The sequence below is a fragment of the Platalea leucorodia genome, assembly GCF_965183815.1.
Source record: "Platalea leucorodia genome assembly, chromosome: 3".
Classification (NCBI taxonomy): Eukaryota; Metazoa; Chordata; class Aves; order Pelecaniformes; family Threskiornithidae; genus Platalea; species Platalea leucorodia.
Window position 1 is genome coordinate 39561411 of NC_138825.1, and position 16070 is coordinate 39577480.

At 42.3% G+C, this 16070-nt stretch overlaps 1 protein-coding gene across 1 annotated transcript; it reads left to right on the forward strand.

Annotated features, from left to right (window-relative positions):
- Positions 1-1694: 1694 nt before the first annotated feature.
- Positions 1695-16070, forward strand: QPCT (glutaminyl-peptide cyclotransferase; the record flags this gene model as incomplete). The annotated part of the gene is made up of 7 exons (XM_082307345.1): positions 1695-2198; positions 6629-6775; positions 9169-9450; positions 12000-12176; positions 13048-13147; positions 13638-13754; positions 15858-16070. The coding sequence occupies 7 exons, from the start codon at positions 1695-1697 to the stop codon at positions 16001-16003; spliced, it is 1473 nt and encodes a 490-aa protein (XP_082163471.1). The 3' UTR covers positions 16004-16070.

Genomic DNA, 16070 nt, shown 5'->3' on the forward strand with positions numbered 1-16070 from the left:
TTTTTTTCCCCTCTAGATGATATCTGGTTACATCTGTTTGATTTTTCAGGGTAATAAACCAACTATTTAAAAAGTATAAAATAGAAGAGCTGACCACTGAGACATCTGCTGACATCTTTTCAATTTGGTAGTATGGAGTAGGACTAAACAACATGTTTTTCCTTTATAAATCCCTGGAAAAACAAAACGTTCATCACCTTTGATTATTTTTTTTTAACTTAATGTATTATTTTTAAAAATAGTTACGTAATTCTCTTTTCAGCTGTGAACTGCTCTGATTTCTGTTACATTTCAATAGAGGTTTTTTTTTCTCTTCTCAGTCTTCTTTATATTATTAGACAAGGAACTTTCTGGGGTGCCTATGAGGGGGAGGGACGAAGTTCTCCCCTCCAAATTCTGAAAGTAGCACCTTCAAAAAATCCTGTTCAATCTCTCTACGCATCTGGTCGGACACTTACTTCTTTATCTGTCTTTCCCATGTAGGTGAGATCAACACTGCCTTAAGCTGACTTTACGCTCGCCAGATTCATAATCTATCAAAGAACTGTAGCCCTCGGTGGGACCACAGTCCCTCAGGGGAAAACAGTGTTAGCAAGTCCTGAATCAAGCTTATATTCTTGGCAAATTTCTCCTCTAGCTATTGTATTTTTTTTTCTGCTAAATTGTATGAGAACCCTGGCACACCAGCCAGAAATTTTGTCCAGCATCTGGATTATATGGTCAGCCACAGGAAATCTGATGGAGGGGCAACAGATTTTTGTTCTGTTGTGTAGTCCTGTTGGGATCACTGTCATCTTGGCAGGTGGGTTTAGACTGATTTCCTGTGACTTGATCTCTGCTGACATGCTGGGGCTTTTGCCTGAGAATCTGTAAATCAAGCAGATCTTTCTTGGTAATCAAGAGATTGCCCGTTTCTCCCTATTCCCCAGCGACTTGGCTTTGCATTTGGAACAATTTCCTAACAAAGCAACGTGTGGACTTTTGTGAGGGGGGAAAAAAAATGGCTTTGATTTAAATTAACTCTTTGTTTCCCCATACGTGAAAAATTTGGATACAGCTGCATTCTGAGTATCAGCTAGAAGGATGCTGAATCTGCAGTAAAACTATCACCACCAGCAATCCCATCTGTGTGCTGGGCGGCAGATCCACCAGCTTTTCTAGGAAATCTGTGGAATCTGGGTCAAGAATCTGCAAATCAACAAATTGCTCCATTTCTCTAATATTACCCTCGCAGACACTTTGAGCACTTGCAAAGCTGTAGTTTCCAGGACGTGGCTTCTCCAGTACTGAAGAGTAGCAAGATGATTACTCCTGCTCCCTCCCTCTCTCCTTTTTTCTTTCTTTCTTTCTTTCCTTCTTTCTTTCCTTTCTTTCTTTCCTTTCTTTCTTTCTTTTTCTTTTTTTTCTTTTTCTTTCTTTCTTTCTTTTTCTTTCAATTTGCTTTAGCATTAAGTTTGAACTTGAAGAATGATGTAAAAATTGGAGACTTTAGATGGAGTAGCTGTGATGCAGAGCAGTCAGTTTTCTACAACACTGCAGAGCAAGGATGGTGATGTCAAATGACCTAAAGGAGGGCTTATGTGCTCAGAAGCTTGTATCTTTGGTGTAATCATTTTAATTGGTCTGCTGCAAAATATCGCCTCGCCACAAATTTTGCTTCATTGGTAGTTAATGGTATCATTACAGAATTTAAAATGCCTGAAGACAGGATTGTCATTTTAGCAAGTATTGTCGGTTTAGGCCTCAAAAAGGCCGTAAGAAGAGCTTATAAAATCATAGATCAAACCGCTTTGCGACTCCGCAGCCCTTTGCCTTCCAAGACCCCCCGGAGGCGAGCGCTCGTGGCAGGCCGGCCATCGGCAGGGGCGGCGGCCGGGCCCCTGCCCAGCGGGAGCCTCACGCCGCCCCCAGAGCCCTCACGCAAGCGCCGGCAGCCGCCCCTCCGCGCTCGCAGGGAGGCCAGCGGGAGCCTCCGGGCCCCGGCTGCCGTCAGAGCCGCCCCTAGAAACGCAACGCGGGGGCTGGGGGGAAACCGCAGGCCCCGGCTTTGCTCACGGGAGAATCACGAGCCGCGGCCAGCCTCCTCCCGCAGCGCCGCCGTCCCGGGGGGCGGGGGGGCGGCGAGCGGCAGCCCTCCGGGCGCTGCTGACGTGGTGCCAGGGACCGGGCTCCTTTCGGAGGGGGCCGAGCTGGGAGAGGCCGGCAGAGCCGCGGCTGCCACCGCCAGCGCCCGCTGCTGCTGCAGACCCCCCCTCCCTCCCGCGCTGCCCCTTCTCCGCCTCCGCCGGCACCGGCCCTGCCTCTCCCCTTTCCACCCCCGGGCCTCGGAAAGGCGGAGGGGAGGGGGCCGGCGGGGAGAGCCGCCCGGCCCTGAGGGGAGAGGAGCGGGATGGCAGGGGCGGGCGGGGGCGAGGCGGCGGCGGCCGCTCCCCGCCTGCTCGGGGCGCTCTGCCTCTCGGCCGCCGCCTGCCTCCAGCTGGTGCGCGGCAGGGACGCCGGAGCAGCCTGGACGCTGGAGAAGGTGGGTGGCCCCGCGTGTCTCGGCTCTCCTCGCCTCTCCGCCGGGCTGCGGGGCGGGGGGCAGCACCTCCCCGCCAGGCAGCGACGGGCGGGACGCTCCCCGCCGCGCAGCCCGCGCCACCCCCGTTTCGGCCGGGGCCGGGAGCCGCGGGGCCGGGAGCCGCGGGGCCGGTCCCCGCTGCGGGGGGCGCAGGGGAGGGGGGATAACACGGCTCCCCTCGCACCCCGGGCTATCGGCTGCAGAGAACAAGTCGTCTTCCCGCGTTAGCCCTGCCTTTCACCCCGCCTGGGAACGGGGCAGTTGTTAGCGGATTTCAGAGGAAACCCAGGCAGGGTAAGAGGGGCCAAAATCCGAAATTATGTTCCATGTAACATTCTGTTACGCTCCGGTTTTCAACACGATTCCGGTGATTCGGAGCACAGCGTCTTAGTTTGAGAAAACAAATAGCTCTTCCAGCAGTGATGCACCTTTAGCTAGGAAAAACAAGTAGGAATGGTGTTGATAGCTACTGCATAATTGTTTTGAAAGGATATAATATTCTAATATGTCATAGAGCCATACTATGTTGTTTTTAATTCAAAATGTTGTGTGAACTAATGAAAAAAGCAGTCTCGAGATAATGGTTAGTGAAACAGTAATAAGCAGTAAACGCCTGATTTCTCTGTGTAACAGCTCTTAGTGGCTGACTATGAAACGTTAACATAGTTTCCTGATGAAGAACCAAACCACATGGAACACAGGAGAGCACACAACTGCAAATTTCATTTAATTAAAGGGTCCATGATTTTCCAAACGGAAAATACACTTTTAGGTCCCATCCCCAGGTGTTTGTAGAAGAGCCGAATTCAAAGTTCAGCCAGAACTGACTGAACTTCACTAATCCAGTGCACCGTTCTCATCACCGATAGATCAGAGTCCAGGACAAACTGGCAAAATGAAGCTGCCTTCATACGTTTCCGCTCACTTCCCCTTAAGTCATTCCCTTTCTCCTCGATTTTATTCACTCCCCATTCAAATAAGTGTTGGTTTGGGTTTTTTTAAGGAAAAAAAAAAAAAAGAAGAGAAACTTTGTCATTCTGTTCTATTAATTTTATCTTACTATATATGTATATGACATCTCTCATGTATAGACTACATATCTGCAACATAATACACCTATAATATGCATACATATATGTGTACATATATAATACATATATGAGAATACGTGAGGCTAAATCTTTAGTCACACTAGTCAACGTACAAGCGTGTAGCTCCAGTGCTCCTTTTTTCAGCCCCCTTGAGCCACACCAGTACGCTCTTTACCTCATTCCATTCCAGCTAGTCAACCTGCTTGCCAGTGATGTAAGTAGTGTCATCTCACCGCAGAGCCATAGCATCTGAACTCCTCTGCCCCTGCAGACACCAACCAACAACCACTTCCTCTTTCTCATCAAATTCTTGTCCCTTGACAACTTTTGTTCCTTCTCCCTAAAGGGATGTGTGAGCCAGGAGTTGAAAGTCTTACAGAGTAGAGACCTTCCCCTCCTTCTCTCACTGAGGGGGAGGAATCGATCGGGTCCTAAACTTAAGAGTTCTTAGAAGCTAACTTCCATTGGCACCGAGCTGAAATATACCAAAATCAGCAAGGTAAGCATGGGCTACTTGTACAAGTCAAAGCCTTGCAGTTTTATGCAGCTCAGTACAAAAGGTTTAGTGGTAGCCCTGGCGTAAATACCTTGTTCTGCCTCCCTGCTGTGGCCACGGAGGAAATAGAGATTGACCAACACCGTAAGGAACGAGCCACCTACAGATCTCATTCCACTTCTATTTCGTGACCAGTTTTGCAATTCCTTTCACTTCCCAAATTTGAAGATATCTCTATTATTAGAAATGGGAATTTATTCGTGTCTTCTGAAGTGTTTTCATACATTTGTACTTCAATAACAGTGTTTCTTTGCAAAGTGGTTCAATGACCACAATTACCAGGCATGCTCGACGTCAGAAGCAAGACAATTCCACATTCTCATTGAGCCCTTCACTTGTTGAACTGAAGGTGTATTTTCTGAACTTCCTTAATTAAATTGTCCTCCTACACTCCTCTGAAGTGTGTAGCTTTGGACTTTCTCTCTCCTCTTACACCCTGTTCATCCTAAACAGAACAGCTCCCTGACAACGTTTTCTCTTGTCTGTGCCTTTTCTACATTGGTGTAAATTCCACCGTATTAAGCATTTAGTCTTTCAAAAGACAGTTTATGCATCTTCTACAATACAATTTCCAAATTTGTAAAAGTTCCTCTTTATATCAGATGAAATGCAATTTTTTTTTAACCCACGTCTAAATTTGCTAGCATTAAAAATGTTAACTGCACATCCTAAACTTTGGTGTCCTTATAGTCTTAAAATTCAGCTTTAAACTTAAACACTATATTAAAATTTGCATCATAGGATTCAGTGTCTTTGTGTCTCCCCTCTACTTAATTTCACTAAGTAAACTGAAGTGGAATTAGAGGAAAGGTCCATACATAAACAGCTAGGAAAAGAGAGAAGGGCAGAATTAAATGCTTACAGTGAAGCCTAGAAAATATTTGTGCTTGTGCTTGCTTTGCTCAGTGCACATATAAATGAAGTAGAAAAGAAGACAAATAGTGAGGCAAATACCATTTTCTTAACAATATTTGTCAGTCAGGGTAATTAAGATAACAGGTCATTATACAGGACTGCAGAAGATCACAAGGTCAGTACACTTTCTGGCCAGGTAATGAGTTTCAGCCATCATTTCAGACAAAAGTGAAGTGACGCACATGAGCGAGTGGGAAAGGAACGGGAATGATATTTTCTGTTAAGATATACAGTGGTGGAGTTAGAGTAAATACATCTGTGAAAATGTCGGTTTAATGCAGCAGCAGCCCAAAAGCAAGTCAGTTGTTAAACTGTTTTAAGAAAGGAAAAGAATAAAATAGAAAATACCGTTATCCTATACTATAAGCTATGGTGCACTCACGTTCCGTTTCCCTCCCTTTCCTCGTCTCAAAAAGAATGAGGCAGATAGGGTACACTGAAGGACAGCAAGTCTGATCAATCATGTAAGGCAGTTCTGATCAAAGAACAAATAAACAGACCAGGATTTTTCAGCAGGAGAAAGAGAGGAGTAGAGGGAAGCCTCTATCATAGAAATAAGGAATGGATATGATAGGACCATCCTACGATAGTCCCTCAGGTAGGAATCTATACAAACAGGAGTGGCTCAGGAAGTTCCTGAGGAGACAATTGCTAGAGGCTGGGTAAGTTCAAAGCAGGTGCCCAAAGGGGCATTTGAGATGTCCTTGGGGATCCCACCTGGCATTCAGCTACCACTCCAGAACAGCACGGGGCTTGTGCACATCTTTGACGTCCATCTGCCATCCCCATGAGGATGTCTCAAGTATTCCAGGTCACCTGAAATAGCTCTAAGGGTCTGTGCTTAGGCAACAGAAAAGCAGCCACTTGGGAGGCAGCTAGCACTACTGGCTGTTCCCACAGGAGACAAGCTGCCAATTCTGAGGTTAACCCATGTGTCACAAAGCTGATGTATACCCCAAACGAGCTGCACTATGCTGTGTAGTCACACCAATACCGCTGCTGCGGGCGGAGGCCACAATGACGCAGCTTCGCTCTTCCTGGGACTGAGCAAGCCTTATGCATTTCTCTGCAGCGCTGCACCTCATAATGTAGACACAGCGCAAAGCTAAATTTTACTACTAAAAACAAAGCTTCTGGTGTTTGTCTCAATGGAAACCTCATTTGAAGGTGGCATAGTTCCAGACGTGACTGTGTATGTAGAATTAAGATATTAGGAAAGAGAGAACCCGATCATGGGTTGAGTTTTTACAGCTAGTAGGTAAAAATTTGTCCCATGTTTTTAATACTAGTATATTTTGCATGGAAATCAAAAATACAGAAGCCACAGAACTTAAAAATGTCAATAATTTTTGAGAGAAAAGCTTTTCTTAAGATTACTTTTTGTTGTTAGTAAACCAGAACAGCACAATGTATCACTTTTACTGTAATTCTGAAGAAAACTACGGTTAAAAAGGTCTAGCAATAGTTATAGCTATAGCAATCTTTCCCTTTTTCTGCTTTCTACAGTATTCTCACCAACCAAGAATTTTACATTCTGATGCTATTCAAAAAGTTGCAGCAAACACAGATGTTTCTGAAATGTGGGAGAACGATTTGCGCCCTATCCTGATAGAAAGATACTCAGGATCACCAGGAAATTACGTCGTACGACAGGTAAGACAGACAACATTTCCTGAAAACGTCTAAAAACATCTATTATTTATATTCTGGTAGTGCCTTTAGTGACCACTAAGGGGATGGACACATTCCTTTCATTCAGCAGGATGAACTCTATCATTGTTCAAGTCTAGACTGCATAGAGCCTGCGTGACACAGCTTGCACTTTAGCTGACAGTATTTCCCAGGGCTGCATAGCACAATGAAAACAAAAAAAAAATTTAAGTTAAAAAGAATGATTTTAAAATTTCTCTTTTAAATTAAAAAGCTCACCTCAGGTTTGGTACCCAAAGTACAACACAACAGTTGTCCTTTCCCTCACACGGGCAGGCTTTTGGTCACTAGTTCAAATCCCCTGGGACCCTACAGAGGAATGAAATGAATGACACCCCCCTGCCCTTTTCCTGGAGAGGTCCTGTGCCATTACACTCCCCTGTAGCATTGCCTCAGATGGGTGTATCAACATGAAAAGGGATCAGAGGGGCCCAAAGGGGCAGGCGGATGAAATGGTCAACATGATGAAGTACCACGCTAGCTCCACTGGCCCAAGAACAGCAGTGTGTTAATGCCGGGCTAACGTATCCAGATCGCACCGGGCCCCAAGCCAGTAAAAGCCCCAGCACCTTGTATCTGAGCCACAAGGAGTTACCACACGACCGGGTTGCTGCCCTGCCGGCACCTCTGCTCTGCGCTCACGGCGTGGGCACCTTCAGGACTGTGGGCCATGCTGGCTCTGGGTTACATGAGCCAAGCGGGAGACTAAAACAGTGGTATGGCTGAGTTTTCTAGAAGACATTCACAACATCTCACTAGCCTTCATCTACCCGTTAGGCAGTGACTCAACAGCTCCAGGATAGCCCTAACTACAATAAGTTTATTTGCCACTCTGCAATTGCTAGACTGGAAAAATGCAGCGGTTTCTATGCTTTGTCTGTGTGTGTCTGCGTGCGCATGTGTCTATAGATTTAGTTTTGTGGTTTCTTTAGTGATACCCTGGAAGGCAGCCAAATGAAAGGGGAAAAAGTAAGAAAAAACAAAAAAACAGCTGAGCCTAGGCTAGAAAACCACAAATCATGTTCAAAATAGGATCATCCTGTTACGAGGTAACAGCATGTACTAGACACCCACCAAAGGCAAAAAAAGAAGAGTCCTCCGTTGTCAAAGCACAATGGAGTTTGAAATGGATGACATTTCTTTGTTAAGACACAGAAAAAGCATCAGATTCCTTTAAGGGAGAAGGCTAGTGCCAGTCATGGCTAGTGCACACTGGGAACCCCATCCAGGCTTATATAGTCCCCTTAATCCGTAACAGACGTCCTTTGCTCTGCCTACAGATAGCAGACAGACCATACAACGCCATAAAAGCTTTCAGAGGGTGACCACAAACAAAATGGAAGTTTGTTCTAGCACTAAAATTTATGGCAATATTCCCACTGACTTCACTAAGAGCAGGACAAGTCTTCAAAGTCTATTTTCTTTTTTCCCCTTAGAGGCTTTTCCTAATGTTTATTTAAAGAGAGAGGAATCCGCCTTGAAGAAGCACTCTAGGGACCCATAAAAATAAGTTGCTCAACAGAGATGGCCCTCTAATAAGAGTAAGCCAGAACTCTGTACTAAGTATAACTGGGGTTGTTAGAGGTATTCTCTTTTAGGCAGGAAGATACCTAAAATGAATGATCTCTTTTATAGATTCACTCTCTTAATTTTTATCTTGACATGAGCTACACTTGCAGCATTTCATTTTTAAAACATTATTCTGAAATGTTTAATTCTTTCCTTAATTTACAGGAATTGGGCTGTTTCTTATAGCCTTTTAAACAACTTATATCACTTGAAAGGCAGATTTCTCATAGAAGCTAAAAAACCAAGAAAAACCCCCAAAAACCAAACCAACCACCCCCCAAACAAACAAAAAAAACCCACAGCATTTTTTTATAGTGCTGTGGCATCTAGGTGAGGTAATTGTCAAAACAGCTACACCAAGTTCTCTGCAGCCAGTTCTGACATTTAATTTAAGGGCACAACTGAGTTTAGATTTGAAGAGGTAAACATTTAATCTGTCCTGGTTACACCTGAAAAAACACTGGCCTGGAAACTTCAGAGATCAAGATCTTAATGTGTCATACGAATGGGCAATCATTCAAAGCACCTTCAGACTCCAAAGACAAGAGACAAAAGGGAGAAATGAAAAGCCAGTCAAAGTCTGACGTAGCAAAGATGTTGCTTATTTTATATAGTGACACTACATTTTTTGCTATAAAATTTATCTTTTAAAAATACCATGAACTTAGAGAAATAAGCTTAAGTGCCACTATTAATTAGCTAATGACAATTTGTCTGCTACATCTTTCTGAAGCAAGTAATATAAATCTGATTTTTTTTAATTGCAGCATATCAAACATCGTCTTCAAAGGTTACAGGCTGGTTGGGACATCAAAGAAGATACATTTCAGAGATACACACCGTATGGATATCAAACATTTTCAAATATTATCAGCACTCTCAACCCCTCTGCAAAACGCCAGCTAGTACTTGCTTGCCACTATGACTCAAAATTCTTCGGACAACAATGGCAGGAGAGAGCATTTGTAGGAGCAACTGATTCAGCCGTGCCTTGTGCTATGATACTGGAGCTGGCACGTGCCCTGGATAGCAAGCTTCAGTTAATCAAGGTAGCTTGCTTGTTTCCTTTTCATTTCTTTTTGCAATAGCAACAGGCCTTAGGGCACTTCCAAGTTCTCTCCCATAGCCTGCGTGCCCGATTCTCTGATCGCTGTGCCTAGAGTAAAACTCCCATTGACTTCAAGAAGAACGGAACGGAGATCTGTATCTACTACTTTAGAGTACATTATCACATTACAACTTCTTATGCAAAGGGTGGCTATCTAAAAATTATCTAATAAATATATACTATATAAAAATAACAATTTATACATGAATAATACATGTTTCATAGACTCAGCAAGATATAATCCTACTTTCTATCTAAAAGGCACAGAACCCTACTCAGAAGCTTCTATCGTATCCAGTAACATCTAAGGTCATTGACAAAGTTTTGTTGCTTTCTGAATCTTGCATTTTTAAAATCTCTCCGTTGTATTCTGTTTTGTGAGACAGATGAACTAATTGCTGTGCAGGAGAGTTACAGTCATGTCCCTCCATCCCATAACGATTTCAAGCTTTTCTTCTTGTTTTCCTTTATCAATTTTAATAGTTTATTTATGAAACAAGTGATGGCTAAGTATAGGAAAACAGTCAAGTAATAATATAATATTATCAGTCTGTTTTACCTATGCTATGAAAATCCACTTAAAAGTGCTGCCAAAGGTCGTAGGATTACAGATTCATGAGTGCCATCTACTGGTTCAGTATTTACTATTTACAGAGGAATACTTCTCGTACATTAACAGAGCTTTCACAGGAAAAGGTCTCAGGTGCTTTACAAAGTGTCAGGAATATACTCGGCTCAGGTATTAAGATTACTTGTCTGCAGCTGTTTCTAGAAACTGATTTGGTGCCTTCTGACATTAGAATATTTAAGAATTAGAAGATTAAGAATATGCTGATGTTTTTAGTCACAAAACAAAGCGCTCCTGTAATACATATGCTTTCATTTAGAAGTTTCATTTAGAATAAATTTGCCTGATGGTTATTTATGGTACAACCTGCACACCAACTTGAAGACTGGAATTCTTCGCAAGTAATACATCATTTTTTGATTAAATTGTTTTATCATGTAAGATGGCAGCATTTGACAAAAAGGCAATCTAATTACTTGCACAGGCTACCATTTGTACAATCTGTTAACAAAATATACTTTGGGATCCATCTGCTTAATACATTAGCTATGACCTTTTTGCTCTGCTCATAGTAGCATAACAGACTTTATGTTTTCAGCCAAATCTATTTATACTTTGACTTGAAGCTGTGATTTTTATCTTGATGTTTCTCCAGTTATATAGACTAAGTTTAACATTAAAGGGCAGATATCTCCCTACATTATTCAGACCTGGGAATGTGTTAAACAGTAATAATAATAATAAATACAAATACTACTTCCTAAAATTCAAATGGCATTAATACAGTTTCCTCCAGAATGTAATGCAAAATGACTGCTATCAAGAGAGCTCTGTCCTGTGCAAAGGACAAAGGGCAGCAAAGCATTGCCATTAGAGAAATCTATATATCACTGTGGGCATAATCAATATCATCTTGCCTACGTGAGCGACATTTTCTAGAAGTTTTCCACTACTGTTTATATTGGATCAGCTCCAGCTAGTTGGGAACTGTAGCCCATACAGGACATGACTGTTGCCAGTGACCCCACCTTTTTAACCACATCATGCAATTTCACTTGAAGTAACACTAATTCATAGAGGGGTTAAAATATTTATGGCAACTGCCAAGACTACAGTTCCCAAAACTGTGCATACAGCAGAACTGAACTGGGTTTAGCCATGTTGTAGATTATTAGGAAACGCTGCCAGTGCAAACAAGGTTTCAGTTAGTAAACAGAGAGAAAAAAGGCTCCTTCTACACTGGGAAGAAATTTCACACAGATGTCTCCTCTGTGACCTTAAAAACGGAGAATATATATGGTAAATGTATTTACTGCTGTGATATTTTTGGTTGTTGAAAGGGAAGGGTGTATGCACTCCACTCCCTGTGCTTTGGTTTCAGGGTAAAGTCGCCTGGGTGGTTGCGAGTCCCCCTGAAGGAAAAGAAACGGTCACTCTTCTCATGACTGACTGCTCTTTGTCCCTCAAAGAACCATCAACTTTAAAATACATAATTCACCTCCACCCATGCACAACTGTAGCGGAGATATTACTCCTTTGTGGTGCTATCAAATAATAATATTACCACTCACATCAGGTGTTGTTGCTAACTTGTCTCCCCATTATTTGAGAGGATGTTTCTGCTACCTGGTTTTGCAGACCTGTCTCAACATACTCACTCACACCCACTGAAGTCAGAAATGAAACTTTTAACCAGAACCAACATGACACCAGACTGGAGAACGCGTCACTGCTAGATAAATAATGGTGACTGATCACTACCACTGTGACACCGTAACATATGTTTAACAGCCATAGAAAGGTTTGCATAGGGTACCTTGAAACTGTACCCCTACTGATGTTGCTTATATGACTACAGTATTGGCCCTTTATTTAATGTTATGGCCAGAATCAGTTATGTTACTTTTAACTTTCTCCAACAGACCAGCTCAACGTCAAGACCAGACCTTTCACTTCAGCTCATTTTTTTTGATGGTGAAGAAGCCTTTGTCCGGTGGTCCCCTTCCGATTCCCTCTACGGATCTCAACACTTAGCTCAAAAAATGGTATCTACTCCACATCCACCTGGTTCAACAACCACAAATCAGCTGCAGGGCATAGTAAGTGGCTTTCACCTCCCTACTGAGTAATAGTAAATTGCATTTTTTTAATATTTAATCAGTAAGCAATTTGCCAAATTCCCAAGAAACCATGAACCCCACTGAAGTTAAAGGAAGCAGCAGACTTGTGGAAATTTTGAGATGTGATAAAATAAAGAGTTGGCAAGAGTTTTTCAGGTGAATCTGCTTAGACCTTCTCCATGCAAGTATAAGGAGGAGTCCTAGAAAAATCAAAATATACAAATTTATTAGAATATAAACTAGGATACCCACCTTCTTCAAAGGGATTAGGAAAGAGCACAGACATAGTATTGGTCTACGAACAAATCTCCCCTAGCTCAGCGCTAAGCTACAGCAAGCTCTCCGTTTCCGTTTGATTCCTACTAACATTCTTCTTGTCTGCTCCCTTCTCCCTACTGCCTTCTAGTTTCCCTACTCACTGCTGAGACACTTTTCTTCTTTTACTGTATCTTGTGACTCATAAAATGTCTTTCCCTTGACAGACTTTGTTGTTCTCGGGGGAAGAAGCAATTTCCTTTTCTTTCTCCCCACCTACCATAGTTTTTCTTTTAAAGGGATATAACACACAGACTGCAAACAAAGCGATGCAGTCTGCTTCAGCTTGAGGAACAGAGAAACAGCCTTTTTCCTCCTTGGGAAAACAGCAAAATGCATCAGATGATTGGAATTGCGCACTGCTAATGAGTTGTTCTCAGGCACCATGGTAGAAAAGCCAGATCTTTGGCCAGAGCTATCAAAGACTTAGTCATGACCTGTACCGGAACCAAGAGGTTTCATTGATGCTGCTGCTGGTGTTGATGGTGGTGTAGTAACATAAAGAATTCTGTATTAAAGATGCTTTCTTCTGTAGGACCTGCTAGTACTACTGGATTTAATTGGTGCACCAAACCCAGTCTTTCCCAATTATTTTCCAAACACTATTCGATGGTTTCAGAGGCTTCAAGCAATTGGTAAGGAGAAGGGTATGGGCTTTTGACAAATTTGAAAATTTAGTGTGTAGTTTCTGAATGTATTACATCCTGTAAATCAGATTTTTAGATTATTTTTCTGTTTTACAGTTATAATATTTAATAATGTAAATGTTAAGTTTGGTGCATCTTAAACCTATACGAAGATTTTAATCTTTAATTAATAATATAACTGAGGAAGATCCCCAGAGACTTGGAAGTCATGAAACAGATTCTATTACTGATTGTCACTCTGTGACTCTTGGGAACTGCTTCACTTCTGTATTTTAGTTCTCACTTCTGTAAAATGACAGTAATAGCACCAATCTTGAGGTCTTCTAAATACTAAACAAATGCAAAAGACAAGTCACCAACTCCATTTTCTTCTTTCACATGGGAAAAGCTTCCATGTGAGAGGAAAAATAATTCAAATGTGCTAACATGCCTCATATTGTCCAAAAGTTGTAATAATTACTTTCATTGTGAATTACAGAGCAAGAGCTACACAACATGAATCTGTTGAAGAATCACCTTGTTGAAAGGCGGTATTTCCAGACTACTTCACATCGAGGCTTAGTTGAAGATGACCACATTCCATTTTTATTAAGAGGTACCGGAAGCTCTTAAAGTATAAGTTCAGTAAAAAATGCACTTGCTCATTCACTAAATGAGGCATGTGATCCTGTTTTTCAAGCTTATTTGCCCAAACTTGAGGCTTCCAAATCCAACTTTACGCAGGTCAAGAGTCACAGCTTAGAAAAACGTACCCAAACAAAAGCAGCGATAAAACATGCCCATCATCATTTTGCATGAGCACAGCTCCAATGGCACAGAGATAATGGAAAATTCTGTCAGCAGTAGTGTCCTACAAAGATAAGCAACTCTGATCCAGTGCGATATCACTACATACCACGCTAGTCAGCTAGTTACCATTTCTAGGAGCAGTGAAGGACTCAAGGGTCATATCTGCAAAGACTACAAAAATCTCTAAAGATGTGTTGTCAAAGTTAGAGTAATGCTCACTGTTACCCGTTTTAAATTTGAAGGCACAGACTCCTGCAAAAACTCACGTACTCAAATTAGACATCCTCATTCCCTAAAGAGAATGGAGATTTCACAGCTGTCAGCTTGAGGGGTGGGCAAGGTGCACAGAGCAGCCAGCAGAAATAGCAAAGGACACAATATGCCTGAAATCCCTCCTGGAATTAGGCACATACCTGAAACTGGGATTCCCTACCTATGCATTTCTCCTGGCAGACACCTACGCCATGGCGTCTGACTCTGCATTCATTCTTTTCCTTTGGGATGCAATTAAAGAAAGGGAAAGCAGTTGTAGTACTGCTGCCACCTTGTCAAGCTGCAGGTCAGCGATTAAAGCACTTGTCCAAGTTCAAGATGCGGATTTGATGTCCTTCTTGCTTCAGGCACTCAGCAGAGCATCTTCAAAACTAAGGTGGGCCAAAGAAGGGTAAATTCTTCTGGTTGAAGTTTTCCACTGCACAGCAAAGACTACAAGAGTCATATCACTAGAGAAGGGTTAACCAAAAGGAATGTAACACTAGTTCAAGGAAGAGGGTATCTACCTAGGAAAGGAGGGAGGTATCTTCATATCCAGCCCCTACTTTTACCATTGCTTACGCTTTGTTAACTACTGAGTAATGTAAAGTGCACACAGAGCTCTGGAAGCAGGCACAAGAGCAGCTACACTTCTCCACTTGTAAGCGAGTGCTCTCTTCACTGAGCTATGGTTACTGTCTCCTGCTCAATCGCTCTTCAACTCTGAATCTTTCATTTTTCACACCAAGGCAGGGTCCAGGTCCAACGAAACCAACACAGCCATCATATGCATGTCCAGGGATATCAATAATCCTACATGGGAGAAGCTGATAGGAGAAAACAATGACTACACCTCAAAACCTTTTCTAATAACACGATTAACACCTAGTGAAGAAAACACGATTCCTTAGTTGTATGCAGCTGAAAAATGAGAGAGGAAAAGCAGTAAAACAGGAAAGAGGCTGGAGAGAAACAACGCTCCCCCAAAAAAGCAATCAGGAAGTAAAAGAGGAGTTAAATCAGTCTTCTGCCTAAAAGTTGTGGTATGTATAGGTGGCTTGATGTATACATATGCAGTGATACAGATCCTTCCAAGTGGAAGTTCTTTTATGTGAGGATAACTGGTTCTATTTTACAGAGTAAAAATACAGACACCCTATTTTACCACTTATGAAGAGGACTAAAAAATGCTTCAAAAAGTGCTCAATCTTAACACTGTCACAAGAACGTGGCAATCAGTTTTCAGTTTGGGGAGCTGCAGTGGTTCCTCTGCCCTTCCGTAGCTCCTAAACACAGTATCAACAACTACAATGCAAAAGGATCTCAAAAACAAAAAAGCAAGTATCACAGTAAAACTACTAAGTACAGTTGCCTTAAAAAAAAAAAAAAAAAAAAAAAAAAAAAGAAGAAAAGGGGGAAAAGTAGTCAAAGGAACAGAAGATGCCAGTTTTAGGAAACACACAATGAAATGGATGGGCTGCTGCAGTCACAGGCTTCAAAAAAGAGGAGGTAAAAGGAAGCTGCAGTCACACACACTCCTCTGTAAAGTAAGCTTATTGAGCAGTTACCTGACTCTATTGCTAAATGGTGACCTATCAGTTAGCTTACCAGAACTTGTCCAATATTTCTTCTCTAAATTTCACTTTCCTCCTTATAGGGGTTCCAGTCCTACATCTGATTCCATCCCCTTTTCCTGCAGTATGGCATACCATGGAGGACACAGAAGAAAACCTTGACAAAACCACTATCGACAACCTCAGCAAAATCCTGCAAGTGTTTGTACTGGAATATCTAAACCTGTGATTGATAGACAAAATGGCAACAAATCGTACTCCATTTTAAGTACTGTTTGTCCACCTTCACATTTGCT